This window comes from Malania oleifera, chromosome 7 (genome assembly GCF_029873635.1).
Source record: "Malania oleifera isolate guangnan ecotype guangnan chromosome 7, ASM2987363v1, whole genome shotgun sequence".
NCBI lineage: Eukaryota > Viridiplantae > Streptophyta > Magnoliopsida > Santalales > Ximeniaceae > Malania > Malania oleifera.
The window spans coordinates 11,527,722-11,541,481 of record NC_080423.1 but is presented as its reverse complement, the minus strand read 5'-3'; the positions used below and the strand labels follow the sequence as shown (position 1 = coordinate 11,541,481).

The window sequence follows — 13,760 nt, the reverse complement described above, 5'->3', positions numbered from 1 at the left end:
AAGGAGGTCTATATGGAGCAACAACTAGGGTTTGTTGCTCAGGGAGAGTCACGTTTAGTGTGGAAGCATAAGAAGGCACTATATGGTTTAGAACAATCTCCCAGAGCATGGTTTGGCCGATTCAATGTTGTAGTACTTGAGTTTGGTTTTCGACAGTGTGCAATGGATCACTCTGTGTTTTATCATCATATTTCATCAAGTGGGTTCTTGTTGTATATGTGCATGATATTATTATAACAGGTGATGATGATAAAGGTATTCAGAGTCTTAAACTTTTTCCACAGACAATGTTTCAAACCAAAGATTTGGGACCGTTGAAATACTTCTTGGGTATAGAAGTATCTGAATCTCGCACGGGAACTGTTTTGTCACAGAGGAAGTATGTTCATAATCTGTTGGATGAAACTGGACAGTTGGGATCCAAACTGATCAATACACCTATGGACCCTAACAGCAAGTTAGTGTCAAATATGGGTGATTTATTGCCTAATCTTGGACAACCTGGAGACTTGTTGGAAAGTTGAATTATCTCACACTTACTTGACTAGACATCTTTTGCAAAAAATATTGTGAGTCAATTTCTGGATTCTCCGAGGAAAAGTCACATGACACAATAATTTACTTATTGAGATATCTTAAAGGTGCACTTGGGAGAGGTATTTTGTATCGAGATTGTTGGGGATGTGGCTTATATTTTGAGCGAAAGCACATGCACTGGAGAAAGCTAAGTAAAGCAAGGAGCAAGAGCATGAGAGGAGGCTACAGCCAAGACGATAATCGTCGACGGTTTGGGCTCCAACCGTCGACGATTTCAGGCATAATGTAGAGGTGTTTCTTTCTGCTCAAAACCATTGACGGTTTCAATCAGTGCAAGCTACGTATTTTCAAATCTGGGGTCAATAGATTGGGCTAAATGGAGGGATTTCCTTCGGGGATTGCTACAGGGATTATTTTAGGTTTACTAGAACTCTTTTGTACGCATAAGGTTCATACTTAAACAATTGTAACCCAAAGTGTAAGCTTTGACATTGTTCATAGTGGAAAACAAAGTTGCTGCTCCCGTGGACGTAGGCATATTTCCAAACCACATAAATCTTGTGTTTTGTGATGGTTTTTTCATTCTTCTCATTACTGAGTGTTTGCTTCTTTAGTATATTTCATCATCGAGTGATTGCATTGGTGTTTGTTGATTCATTCATGTGTGATTGTGTGCTTCCGCTGCACATCTGGTTACGAACTAGAACAACAAGTGGTATCAGAGCCATTGGCTCAACATGGCAGGGGTCTCTTCGATGAAGTTCGATGTGAACAAGTTCGATAGAACTGGTAATTTCGGGCTTTGGCAATGGAGAGTAAAAGACTTGCTAATGCAATAAGGGATGGTGAAGGCGTTATACGGAAAGAAGCTGGACGACATGAACGATGCAAGTTTGAAGGAGCTTGAAGCAAAGGTTGTATCCACTATCCGGCATTGTCTGGCCGATGACGTGATGTACAACGTCATGGATGAGGAATCGCCGGCTGCAATTTTGTTGAAGCTTGAAAACAAGTACATGTCCAACTCGCTTACGAACAAGTTGTATCTTAAGCAAAAGCTTTATTGGCTTAAGATGGCGGAGGGTTCGAACCTAACTCAGCACATCAACACTTTCAATCAAATCATTAGTGATCTAAAGCGCATTGATGTGAAGTTCCATGAAGAGGATAAAGCATTGATGCTGCTGAATTCCCTACCGACGTCTCCTACATACGAAAACCTAGTTATAACACTAACTTGGGGAAAAGAAACCCTGGAGTTGGAGGACATCACGAGTGCATTGTTGGGGTTCCACCAAAGGAAGAAGGCCAACAATGAGGGTTCACATGCTGAAGGGCTCGTGGTGAAGGGAAATCAGGATCGTGGGAGGAGCGGTTTCCAGGGTGGATCGAGCAGCCTTAAGGCTCAGTCCAAGTCCACGAAGAAGAAGGGTGTGCGATGTTTTAAGTGCGGTAAAAAAAGGGCACATAAAACCCAAGTGTCCAGAAAGAAAGAAGGGGGTTACTGAAAACAAAGATGGTTCGTCAAACACGGCAAATGTAGTAGAACAAGGAGACTTTGGGAGCAGTGACGGTGATATGCTCTCGTTTTCATCAGGGTTAGATGAGTTCGAAGATTCTAGGATCTTGGACTAGGCGTGTTCTTATCATATGACGTCCAATAAGGACTAGTTCACTAAGTACAGAATGGTTAGTTCTTGTTCCATTCTGATGGGGAACGATGCTACGTGCAAAGTGATCGGGATGAGGAATATCATAATCAAGATGCACGATGGTGTGGTGAGGATGTTGTGTGATGTGAGGCACATACCACAGGTGAGGAAGAATTTGGTTTTGTTAGGCACCTTGGATTGTAATAGGTTCAATTACAAGTCCGACGATGGGGTAATGAAGGTGAGCAAGGGAGTTCTAACCAAGATGAATGGGGAGAGAGTGTCGAGTAATATATACACACTGCTAGGTACCACGGTTGTAGGTGGAGCTGCAGCCGTAAAGTCTGAGTCTAACAGTACTAATCTATGGCATATGCGTCTAGGGCATATGTGTGAGCGTGGGATGAAGGAACTTCACAAGAGAAATCTTTTGAAGGGAGTAAAATCATGTAAGCTGAAGGTCTGCAAGTACTGTGTGCTTGGGAAGCAGAATTAGGTACAGTTCATATCAACCACACATAAGACGGAGGGAGTACTGGACTACATTCATTTGGACGTTTGGGGACCGGTGAGAGTGGCATCACAAGGGAGACATGTGTATTTCGTGAGTTTTATCGACTACTCACGAAAGGTTTGCGTTTACTTCATGCGTCATAAGTCGAAAACATTTGCCAAGTTCAAACTATGAAAAAGTGATGTGGAAAACTAGATTGGGAGAAAGATTAAGTTCCTCAAGATAGACAATGGAACTGAGTACACAAACTCGGGTTTCAGAGAGTTTTGCGAGCAGCATGGCATAAGTAGGCATTTTACCATGCGCCAGACACAGTAGCAAAATGGTGTGGCGGAGAGGATGAACCGAACCCTAGCTTAAAGGGCTCTGTGCCTAAGGTTGCATGTTGGGCTCGCCATGAATTTTTGGACCAAGGCGATTAGTATAGTGTGTTTCTTGGTAAACAGATCACCAAGGGCATCACAGTATGGGAAAGTTGCTAAGGAGGTATGGACAGGTAACAAGGTAGACTACTCTAGATTAAGAGTATTTGGATGTCCAACCTATGCACATATTCCTGGTAAGGAGAGATCTAAACTTGAGGCAAAGTCTACATGGTGCATCTTTCTGGGATATCAGAAAGGTGTAAAAGGGTTTAAGGTGTGGAATTAAATGATTAACAAGGTGGTGATCAGTAGGGATGTGGTTTTCGATGAGAAAGTCATGTTGCGGCATACTTAGGAACAAACAGAGAAATAGGTGCCTGAAAATTGCAGCAGCAACAAGCATGCGATTCAAGTGAAGTTAGAGACTTAGGGCAAAATGTAAGGAGTCCTAGCCTGAGAGATTAGCTAGCAGTGCAGGTGGAGTCAAAAACTCAGGGTAGAGATGACACAAGGAGTTTTAGCTCAGATGACCAGCAACCGCATCGTAGCATAACTATAGACCAGACGCGCCATCAGGCCACCACCCAAGTACGATTTTGACGATCCGGTGTCTTATGCACTTATCACCAACAGCAGGAATCCTACTACCTTTCAGGAGGCCATGCCCAGCCAAGAGAATGGTAGCTGGATAGGCGCTATGGTGGAGGAGATGGAGTCGTTGCATAAGAACCAGACGTGGAACTTGGTGGAGCTTTCAGCTGGGAAGCGAGCGACTGGATGCAAATGGATATACAAGAAAAAAGAAACAGTTTCAGAAAGGGAAAAAGAGAAGTACATGGTAGCAAAGGGGTACTCACAGAGGAAGGGAGTAGATTATAATGGAATCTTCTCCCCTGTGGTTAGGCACACTTCCATTAGGGTAGTGTTGGGACTGGTGGCGCAACATGATATGCATCACGAGCAGATGGACGTAAAAACAGCGTTCCTCCATGGTGATTTGGAGGAGCTAATTTACATTACACAGCCAAAAGGGTTTAGTCAACCTGGACAAGAGCACTTAGTCTGCAAACTAAAGAAGTCATTGTACGAGTTAAAGTAGTCTCTGAGGCAGTGGTACAAGAGGTTTGACGTCTATATGACCCATATCGCCTACAGGAGTTGTGGGTACGATTACTGCATCTATGTGAGGAAACTTGTGGACTGGTCTGTCATATTTCTGAGGCTGTGTGTTGACGATATGCTAATCGCTGCTAAAGACATGACCGAGGTGAATCGGTTAAAGACTCTGTTGGGAAAAGAGTTCAACATGAAAGACTTGGGTGCAGCCAAGAGGATACTTGGTATATAGATTCGCAGGGACCAAGCTGCAAGGAGACTATGGTTATCTCAGGGCGGCTATGTGGAAAAGGTGTTGGAGAGGTTTAGCATGGCTAATACTAAACCAGTGAGAACGCCTTTGGCGAGTCATTTCAGCCTGTCTACTGCCCAATGCCCAAGGACGGACAACGAGGTTCGTGATATGTCGAGGGTCCCCTATGCTAGCGCAATGGGATGTCTGATGTATGCCATGGTATGTACGATACCGGACCTCGCACATGTTGTCAGCGTGATGAGCAAATTCTTCTCGAATCTGGGTCCACAGCACTAGATGTTGTGAAGTGGATTCTCAAGTACTTGAGAGTATGGTATTAAATTTCCACGAAATTGTCAAAATTTTCGTCAAAATTTTCAATTTCTGTCACCCTCGAAATCGAAATGACTATTGATTTCAGTTTTGCATAATTTCCGTCAAAATCTCAACAAATCATCCGAAATTTATCGAAATCTCGAAATTTTAGCAAAACTTGTCAAAATTTGAACTATGTAATGAAAATTTCCTCAAAATTCAAACGAGGGATTTAGGAGCAAAATGAAATTTTTATTTTAATTTATTTTTATCAAAACAAATGATTATTACAAGTGCTTTTGAAATTATATGAAAAAATAAACTTACAACAATATTTTATTTAACCATTCATTTCTAAATTATCATTATTTATATAATAAATAATATTTAAATGATTTATGAATTTCATTTGTATTAACTAATTCACTAAATATGTTTAATGTACATTATCTTACAAATATGTTTGACGCACATATTATATTACAACTTCTCCCCCTTATACACAGCCTAGATGTATTCACTTGTAATATATTAGCCCTAAAACTTACATTATTATTTCTATTAATTATTTCTAAAGCTTCATAAAAAATTCCACGTTCTCCTATTGGTTTCCATTATTTTTTTCAAATCGAAATCGAAATTTCCGTACTTTTGGAGCTTCGAAATCGAAATTTAAGACCTTGCTTGAGGAGTACGACCGGATACGGCATTATGTTCAGTGCACAACAGAGTAATCTGTCGGTAGTAAGGTACATGGATGCTGACTACGCTGGAGATCTGGATGATAGGAGGTCTACCACAGGGTATATATTTACCCTTATGGGAGGACCCATTTGTTGGAGGTCTATGGTGCAGTCGCTCATGGCTTTGTCTACTACTGAGTCGAAGTACATGGCAATGGCTGAGGTTGCCAAGGAAGCGTTGTGGCTTACGGAATTGGTTAGAGAGTTGGGTGTCCAGCAAGGTGAAGTTAGGCTACAATGAAATAGTCAGAGTGTCATCTACTTAGCGAAAAATCAGGTGTACCATGCGAGGATGAAGCACATTGATGTGCGGTATCACAGGATCAGGGAACTGATTGCTTCAGGGAAACTTCTTCTTGAGAAGTTTCATACGTCTAACAATACGACTAATATGCTAGGGTGGACCAGCCACTATGCTTTCAAATTTCCTAAGTGGTGAATATTCGCCAGGGTGGAGATTGTTGGGGATGTAGCTCATATTTTGAGCGAAAGCACATGCATCGAAGAAAGCTACGTACAGCGAGGAGCAAGAGCATGAGAGGAGGCTTCAGGCAAGAGGATAACCGTCAACGGTTTGGGCTCCAACCGTCGACAATTTCAGGCAGAATGCAGATGTGTTCTTTCTGCTCCAAACCGTCGACGGTTTCAGTCGGCGCAAGTTACGTATTTTCAAATCAGGGGTCAATAGATAGGACTAAACGGAGGGATTCCCTCCAAGGATTGCTACAGGGATTGTTTTAGGTTTACTAGAACTCTTTTGTATGCATAGTGTTCATATTCAAACAATATTTGTAACCCATAGTGTAAGCTTTGACATTGTTCATAGTAGAAAACGAAGTTGCTACTCCCGTGGACATAGGCATATTGCAGAACCACGTAAATCTTGTGTTTTTTTATTGTGTTTTCATTCTTCTCATTACTGAGTGTTTGCTTCTTGAGTATATTTCATCATCGAGTGATTGCATTGGTGTTTATTGATTCGTTCGTGTGTGATTGTGTGCTTCCGCTACGCATCCAATGACGAACAAGAACAACAGAGATCAAGGTCACACTTCTATTCAAGGATATATACAAGTACAAATTGGGTTGGGTCGCCGTTTGACTGAAGATCCACACCCACAACCAGGTTTTGTATCTTGATTGGTGGTAATTTGGTTTCTTGGAAGAGTAAGAAACAAACTATGGCGGTCAGGTCAAGTGTTGAAATCAAAGTATAGAGCTATGGCTCATAGAGTAGTTAAAAGCGCGCCTAGGTGCAAGGCGCATAAAGGTGAGGAGTCCCAACACCTCATCGCAGGCAAGGCAAAGTGACCTGTAAGAGTCGCAGGGAAGCGCTATGAGGCACACTGATGTGCAAGGCAACGTGAGTCACGCCTTGAACTTTTTGAACTAGTTAAATAAAGAAATAGCCGGAGCAGAACAAGCTCTAGCCCTCATTCGACTCGAACCAACAGGAGCAAGCACGAAACCCTTCTTCTTTGACCCTTCAAACCAATAGGAGCTTTGTGAGTTCGTCTTCCACACTTCAAACCAGCATAAGCTCTTCGCGAGTTCGTCCGTGAGCCTTCGAACCAGAAGGAGCTTCGTGAGTTCTTCTTCGACATTTCAAGCCAGCAAGAGCTCTTCGCGAGCTCGTCTTTGAGCCTTCGAACACGCAGGAGCCCTTAGCCAGCTTGTCTTCGAGCCTTCGTGAGTTGTCAGTTCATCTGCTTCAAAGTTCAAACTAGTAAGTCTTCTTCTTCTTTTGCAGCTCTGCTTCTTCTTTTTCAATTCTTCTTCTTTTTTAGTTCTTCTTCGGTTTTTCTTCTGCTTCTTCTTCTTTTTCAGTTCTTCATCAATTCTGCTACATGTTGCTTCTTCCTATAATATTACATGTAATTAATTATGTAGTTTAATGCAAGTTTATAACTAATATATAACATTTTTTTCTGAATTTAGCTACTGTTTTTGTAATTTGTTGAAAATGCAGTATACAAACTAATGAAACTATACATTTTTAGATTTTATACTTTGAAATCTTTTATTGTACTCTTTTCTTTTGATGTTGAACTATGTTCAATTGTTGATGCTTTTGGCCTTCGTCCTGGCAATTTCATTAAATTTCCAATTTTGGTACTGAATGTTTTGGCATTTTAAATTCTAATATTACTAGAAATTCATATGTTCATATATCAATTACCCCAAATAGGCATTTTACACCATTTTAATCATTGTGCGCCTCACTTTCGTGAGGCCTCGTGCCTCACGCCTCGGCTTCAAATGCCCTTTGCACCTCGGTTCGCCTTGCGCCTCTGACTACTATGCTCATACTACTTGTGAACTTGTTTGGTTGAAGAACATGTTGGAAGAATTGAATTTTCCACATTCTTAGTCTATGGAGTTGATGTGTGATAATCAAGTTGCTCTTCACATTGCCTCTAACCCGGTCTTTCATAAGCAAACAAAACACATTGAAGTTGATTGCCATTTTATTTTGGGATAAACTTGTTTAGAAGCTCATTACTACCACTTATGTGAAGTCCACAATATGCAGCTTGCTTATTTGTTTACCAAAGCTTTGGGGGGTGCTCATGTTAAATTTATTTGTAACAAGCTAGGAGCATATGATATTCATGCTCCAGTATGAGGGGAAGTGTTGAGGGTTATTTTAGTGTGTTAGTATTATTATTAAGTGTCTTAGTATGTTAATTGGTGAGGGTTAGTAGGGGTATTATGATCATTAGAACGTATTTGATTTGTATTTAGAGGGAGAAACCTATCTTCAAGTTAGGTCTTTCATTTAATCAAAATCTCAACATTCTATATATATATATATATAAGTCACATAAATTGTTTTCCAAGATGGCTTAAGTCAACTTTTAGCCAAAGTCAGATTGATAATTTAGGCAAACTTATTTTCTGCAGATGGAATACAAGCAGAGCCGTCTAAAAATTAGAGTATGCTTAGTTGGCCTAAACCTTCCAGTGCAAAAGCCTCGCAAGAATTTTTGGGACTCGCTGGTTATCACAGGAAATTTGTTGAAGGCTATGATGCAAGAGCAAAGCCTCCCACAGATTTGCTGAAAAAGGGGCAACTTTCATTGGATTAAACATGCTGAGGGGGCATTTGAGCTACTGAAAACAACCTTGTCTTCTACCATTATTTTAGCTCTTCCCAATTTCTCTCAACCATTTGAGAGGGCTTAGGAGCTGTTCTGATGCGAGATGGCAGGGCTGCTGGATTGTAGCTTATCGTCTTAGTAAGGATTTAGGTCCTAAAATCTTGGGATTGTATTTTTAAGAGAGAATTATTGGCAGTGATCATCGCAGTAACTAAGTGAAGATCTCATCTCTTGGGGCATCACTTTATTATGCAAATTGATCAGCAAAGTCAAATACTTATTCGAACACAAGGTGGCCACAATGCTTCAGCAGATGTGGGGGTTTTAAACTTTTGGATTTTGATTACTCTATTGAATACAAGAAATAGAGCAAAAAATATTCCAGATGCTTCATCCAGATCAAAGTTTAGAAGCAATTATTTCTCATTTTGCTATGTCAGTAGTAACACCTGCTTGGATCACTGAGTTGATTGCAACTTATAAAGATGATGGTGAGGTTCAAGAGGGTACTGCATTATAGGTGTATACATTATCTATCCTCATTTTTCTTGTGCACAGGTTTACTACAGAATAAAGGAAAGCTTTACATTGGTAATGCAGAGGGGTAAAGGAAACTGCTCAGTGAAGCCATTCATGCATCTTCCACTGGGTGGACATTCTTGTATGTTAGGGAGCTATTAGTGTTTTAAAAGGCAGAGGCATAAGGCAAGGCATTTTAACCCTTAAGAGGTGAGGCATAAGCCTTAAGGCATTTTGTTCACTTCTCTTTCACTTGAGCAAGCTGCAACAACTAAAAGATGACCTCTCTTCAATCACAATTGGCAGTTATCTGCATGTGTGTGCGTGCATGTCTGTGTGTGTGTGTGTGTGTGTGTGTGTGTGTGTGTGTGTGAGAGAGAGAGAGAGAGGGAGAGAGAGAGGAGGGAGTCAACATTGCTTTTCAATATTTAAGATTTTTTTGGCAACAGTGCGACTCCTTTTAACCAAGAAAGGCAACAGTAGGAGTACAATGTTTATGCTCATTTGGTGGGGGCATGGCAGTGGCTCTCTAATGCATACACAAGCATCTTTAGTTCTTGAGTTTAGAATCTTTAGACACTTTAAGCAGTTTTTGGAGGGTAAAGTTCACAACACAGGTTTTATTTTAATGATTTAGTAAAATTCATATTATTTTTAGTATGTAAACTTTATTTATATATATTTTTAAATCAAAAAAAATTATATTCCCAAAAGATTTGCAACTCAACACCTTGAGCCTTATGCCTCACTATGCCAGCGGTAAAACGACTGGCTTTAGAAGCAAACAGCTAATAACACGCAATGACCCACTCAATGTTTGTATCCTTTACTTTATGAGTGAGGAGACTTGCTCTCATCTGTTCCTTCATCGTCCCTTTTCTTGGGTTCTTCGGAATAATTTGTCTAGTATATTTGGCAAGAATTGTGCTTGTCCCTCTTCTTTGGAGGTTTTCTGGCACTATTATGTTTGAAGGATCGATGGGGGGGACGAGAGCAAAGCCTTGTGGTGTTGCATCATTCTTGCTATCATTTGGTTTATTTGGTTGGATAGAAATGCCAAAAATTTTAAGGGCGCAACCACTTATCTTAACTTTCTTTGGAGTAGATTGGTGCTTCTTGCATCACTTTGGTGTTCGATGAATGGTTTCAACATTGATTTAAAGGCATTCCTGAGTGATGTGTTTTGAGGCTAAAATGCCCCAAGGCATAATGTAAAAGGCGAAAGTCCCACAAGGAGTACACATTTTGGAGTTGGGCGTATGCCTCAGCCAAATAAAACTCACATTTCACGCCTCAACAGAAAAGAAATACGCATTTTGGCCCCCATCATTCGTGCAACATACAGAGCAGAAGAAGCTTCCCTCAATGTTGACTAATACTGACCTTCCCTTGGTCAATCTTCTCCGGCGAGAGTCGAGACTCCTCCTCCAATAGGACACAACTGGGTTGTCTCTTGACTCTTCAGCAAATCAAGCACCATGACTCTCTCTCTCTCAACCTGCTTCAATTATCAACCAACCTTGGATCTTCTGCAAGTCTGTGTCCTTATCTTCTGTGTGTTCTTTTTCCCACATCAAGGATGCAATCCCAATTTTCAACACTCAGCTGCTTCAAATCTTCACGCAGAAGCCTCCCTCTTCAACACTCAGCTGCTTCAAATCTTCACGCAGAAGCCTCCCACTTCAACACTCAGCTGCTTCAGATCTTCATGCAGAAGCCTCTCTCTTTGCCGACTTATCTCACTCCAGAGAGAGAGAGAGAGACTGAGTCAAACTCTTTTAACCAAAAAAGGCAATCAGTTTGGAGTAAAATATTTAAGCTCAGATGCCACATGGCAGTGGCCCTGTAATTCACGGGCAAATACCCCACAGCCAGCTTGAGTTTAGACTTTTTAAGCTTTTTTATAGGGGTAAAATATAAAGAGCATGCTTTATTTTAATTATCAAATAAAGTTCATATTATTTTTAGTATGTATAATTTATTTAGATATTTTTTTAAATAAAAAATTTAATTCCCAAAAGGCTTGCACATCAACATATTGAGGCTTATGCATCACCTTGTCAAGGGTAAAATGCCTCACCTTGCTCTCTCGCCTTTTTAAACACTGGTTTCTTTAGGCGTGCATCTCTATAAGACACAATGAGATTGGATTGATATGCTTCATTAGAGTTGTCTTGTGATTATTTTCCTTTTTCCTCTTGTTGTTTTTCTTTTGTTCTCCTTGTTTTTATTATTTTCCTTTTGTTGTAGTTGTCCCTTCTTTCTCTAATACAATTGTTTATCAAAAAAAAAAAAAAAGTGGGGAAAGAAAGTCCACTCTAAAAGGAAGAAAGAAGTTAATGAACTAAAATTAGTGGAAAATAATAAAGAAAATTTTTTTAAGAAAAAAGGAAAAAATTAATTTAGGGAGCCTCTTGCTTCTACTGTACCATGGAAGTCTTCCAACAATTCCTCAATGGAATATTATTGCTGTTTTAGGGATCTCTCTAATACATCAACATGTTCCACAAGTTGGGCCATCTCCATGGCCACATTGTAGCATGCGCCTCTAGCGCATTCTCTTGAAATTAGTGCCCAGCATGGTTCTCTTCCCAATGCACAATCTCACAATCCAAAAGCAACCAAATCATGAAGCAACTAACCAAGCTATAATACCAATTGTCACAAGCCAAACACTTCATACCTTGTGAAGGGTTGTACCGCACTAGTTATATAGCACACTAGTTTAACAAGTCAACCAAAAGTATACCGCATTTCACCACATGAAAAAATTCACAACCATCGAATGAAAATTAAGCAGAAGCAAAAAGAAAACATGAAAGCAAATACGAGTCACACAGTAACGTATGTTTAGCAAGGCGATTCATCATTCATACATTTGTAGGCAACATGTGTTTAGCAAAGGAAACACAGGTTAAACACATTTACAAAAACTAATTAGTTTTACAATAACTAATGAACATTCACCCTCACCTAAAGAGCTTTCCATGCTATTCTTATTTTGTCACTAGGAGACATCAAAGTGATTGAGGAGTCATGCATACTATTTTCACCAAGGCATTATCCTACTTCAAGAATAAAACCTACACTAATATTTACATATGGCTACCTATCCCATCCACACAAGACAAGCGGTGTCAAACAAACATAACACCCTGAACAAGCTTGGCTCGTGACAACAAGCCACAACTTCAACCATCTCACCAGAGAATGTTTTGAGTAACTTCTTCCTCAATTTAATGCAATCAGTCATTCTACAAATTTTTCCTTCATCATGCTCTAAATCAAGCTTTGCATGAAAAGTAAGTTGGTAATTTGTGACATATCAAATCAGAAGAGAAGCTTGCATTGGGCAATTGACATTATTATTGATCTTGGTTTGACATAACACGGGTCACTAACATCATCACTAGTCAACCTTAAAGTTTAAGAACTGAATGTCCAGAAACGTGCTGAGCTCTTCATTCTGAAGTAGAATGCTAGCAAATTCAATATAGCAAAATGCACACAAAACATAAGGAAGTGTGGTAGCAAGCATTACCTCAACCATGAGAACACCAGGCATGATGGGTCTCTCAGGAAAATGCCCAGGAAAGAAGTTATCATTTATAGTAACATTCTTAATGGCAACTACCGAAACCCCAGGATTGTATTCGATAACTCTATCCACCAGAAGAAAAGGAAACCTAAAACAAAATCGAAAATAAAATCACTAAACAAAACACAAAAACAACAAAAGCAACAAAGAGAGAAAAAGGAATTAAAATAGAGGCAAGCCCACAAAGAAAGGCTCACCGGTGAGGCAGAATGTCGCGTATCTGATTAATATCCATCACGGTAGGAAATGCCGGGTACTCTGCAAAAACCACCACCCTAACTTCGAAACCAGAATACATTGTTTTCGAAAACATCAAAAAAAAGGGAATTTGAAATCAAAATATACTCTTTTCGATGGGGACTTCTAAGTCTGCGTTGTCTGCCGCATTTAGAGAAGAGTGTGCGAGGAATACGGGTCGGGCGTTCGACTTGAGGGATGGAAAACGAGATCTAGAGAGAGGGAAAGAAATTTGTGAGGCAAGCGAAGAATGCGAAGAGGTTAAGAAGATGGGGGTGTTCGTACTCCGGTGAGATACAGGTAATTGAGAAGTCATCGGAGAAGACGACAGGGAGCGGGAAATAGCAGCCATTTTCACAGAGAGAGAGAGAGAGAGAGAGAGAGAGAGAGAGAGAGGCGGGCGAACTGAACGATGGAAGAGAGAGGGAAAGAAGAAAGTGTGTGAGGTCTGCTCCGTTGAGCAGAAAGGTAGGTGCTTGGCGGTTGGCCTCCTCGTCTATGAGATCGGAGATTCCTATGTTTGGGGTTCCCCCGTCTCATCATCAAATAAATTGACGTCGGTTTAGCTGTGAGACCCGAAAAAGTATATGCTAAAATTAGGTCGCCATAACATTTTTCGTTTTTGTTATAAATGAAACAAAAAGATTAAAAAGTTTGAAATTATATAAATTCAACGGTTTAGTTTTTCAAAACTAAATGTTACTAAATATCTTATTATCTTATTTTATTATAAAACATGTCTTTATATAAGGAAATACATTGACATCCCAAAAATCAACCATATAATGAACCATCATGTAAGCATACTAAAGGTTGTAACATATTATC

The 13,760-nt window shown here is 40.1% G+C and overlaps 1 protein-coding gene across 1 annotated transcript in view; it reads right to left on the bottom strand.

Moving 5' to 3' along the window:
• LOC131159327 (uncharacterized) overlaps window positions 1-13,521 on the bottom strand; it is a 40,907-nt gene extending 27,386 nt beyond the window's left edge. Inside the window, exons 1-3 of the mRNA XM_058114131.1 lie at window positions 13,041-13,521; window positions 12,893-12,953; window positions 12,639-12,783 (exon numbers count right to left, since the gene is read on the bottom strand). Of these exons, the coding sequence (XP_057970114.1) occupies window positions 12,639-12,783; window positions 12,893-12,953; window positions 13,041-13,284 (450 nt within the window). The 5' untranslated portion in view covers window positions 13,285-13,521. The remainder of the gene's footprint in view (window positions 1-12,638; window positions 12,784-12,892; window positions 12,954-13,040) is intronic.
• Between the last annotated feature and the right edge of the window lie 239 nt (window positions 13,522-13,760).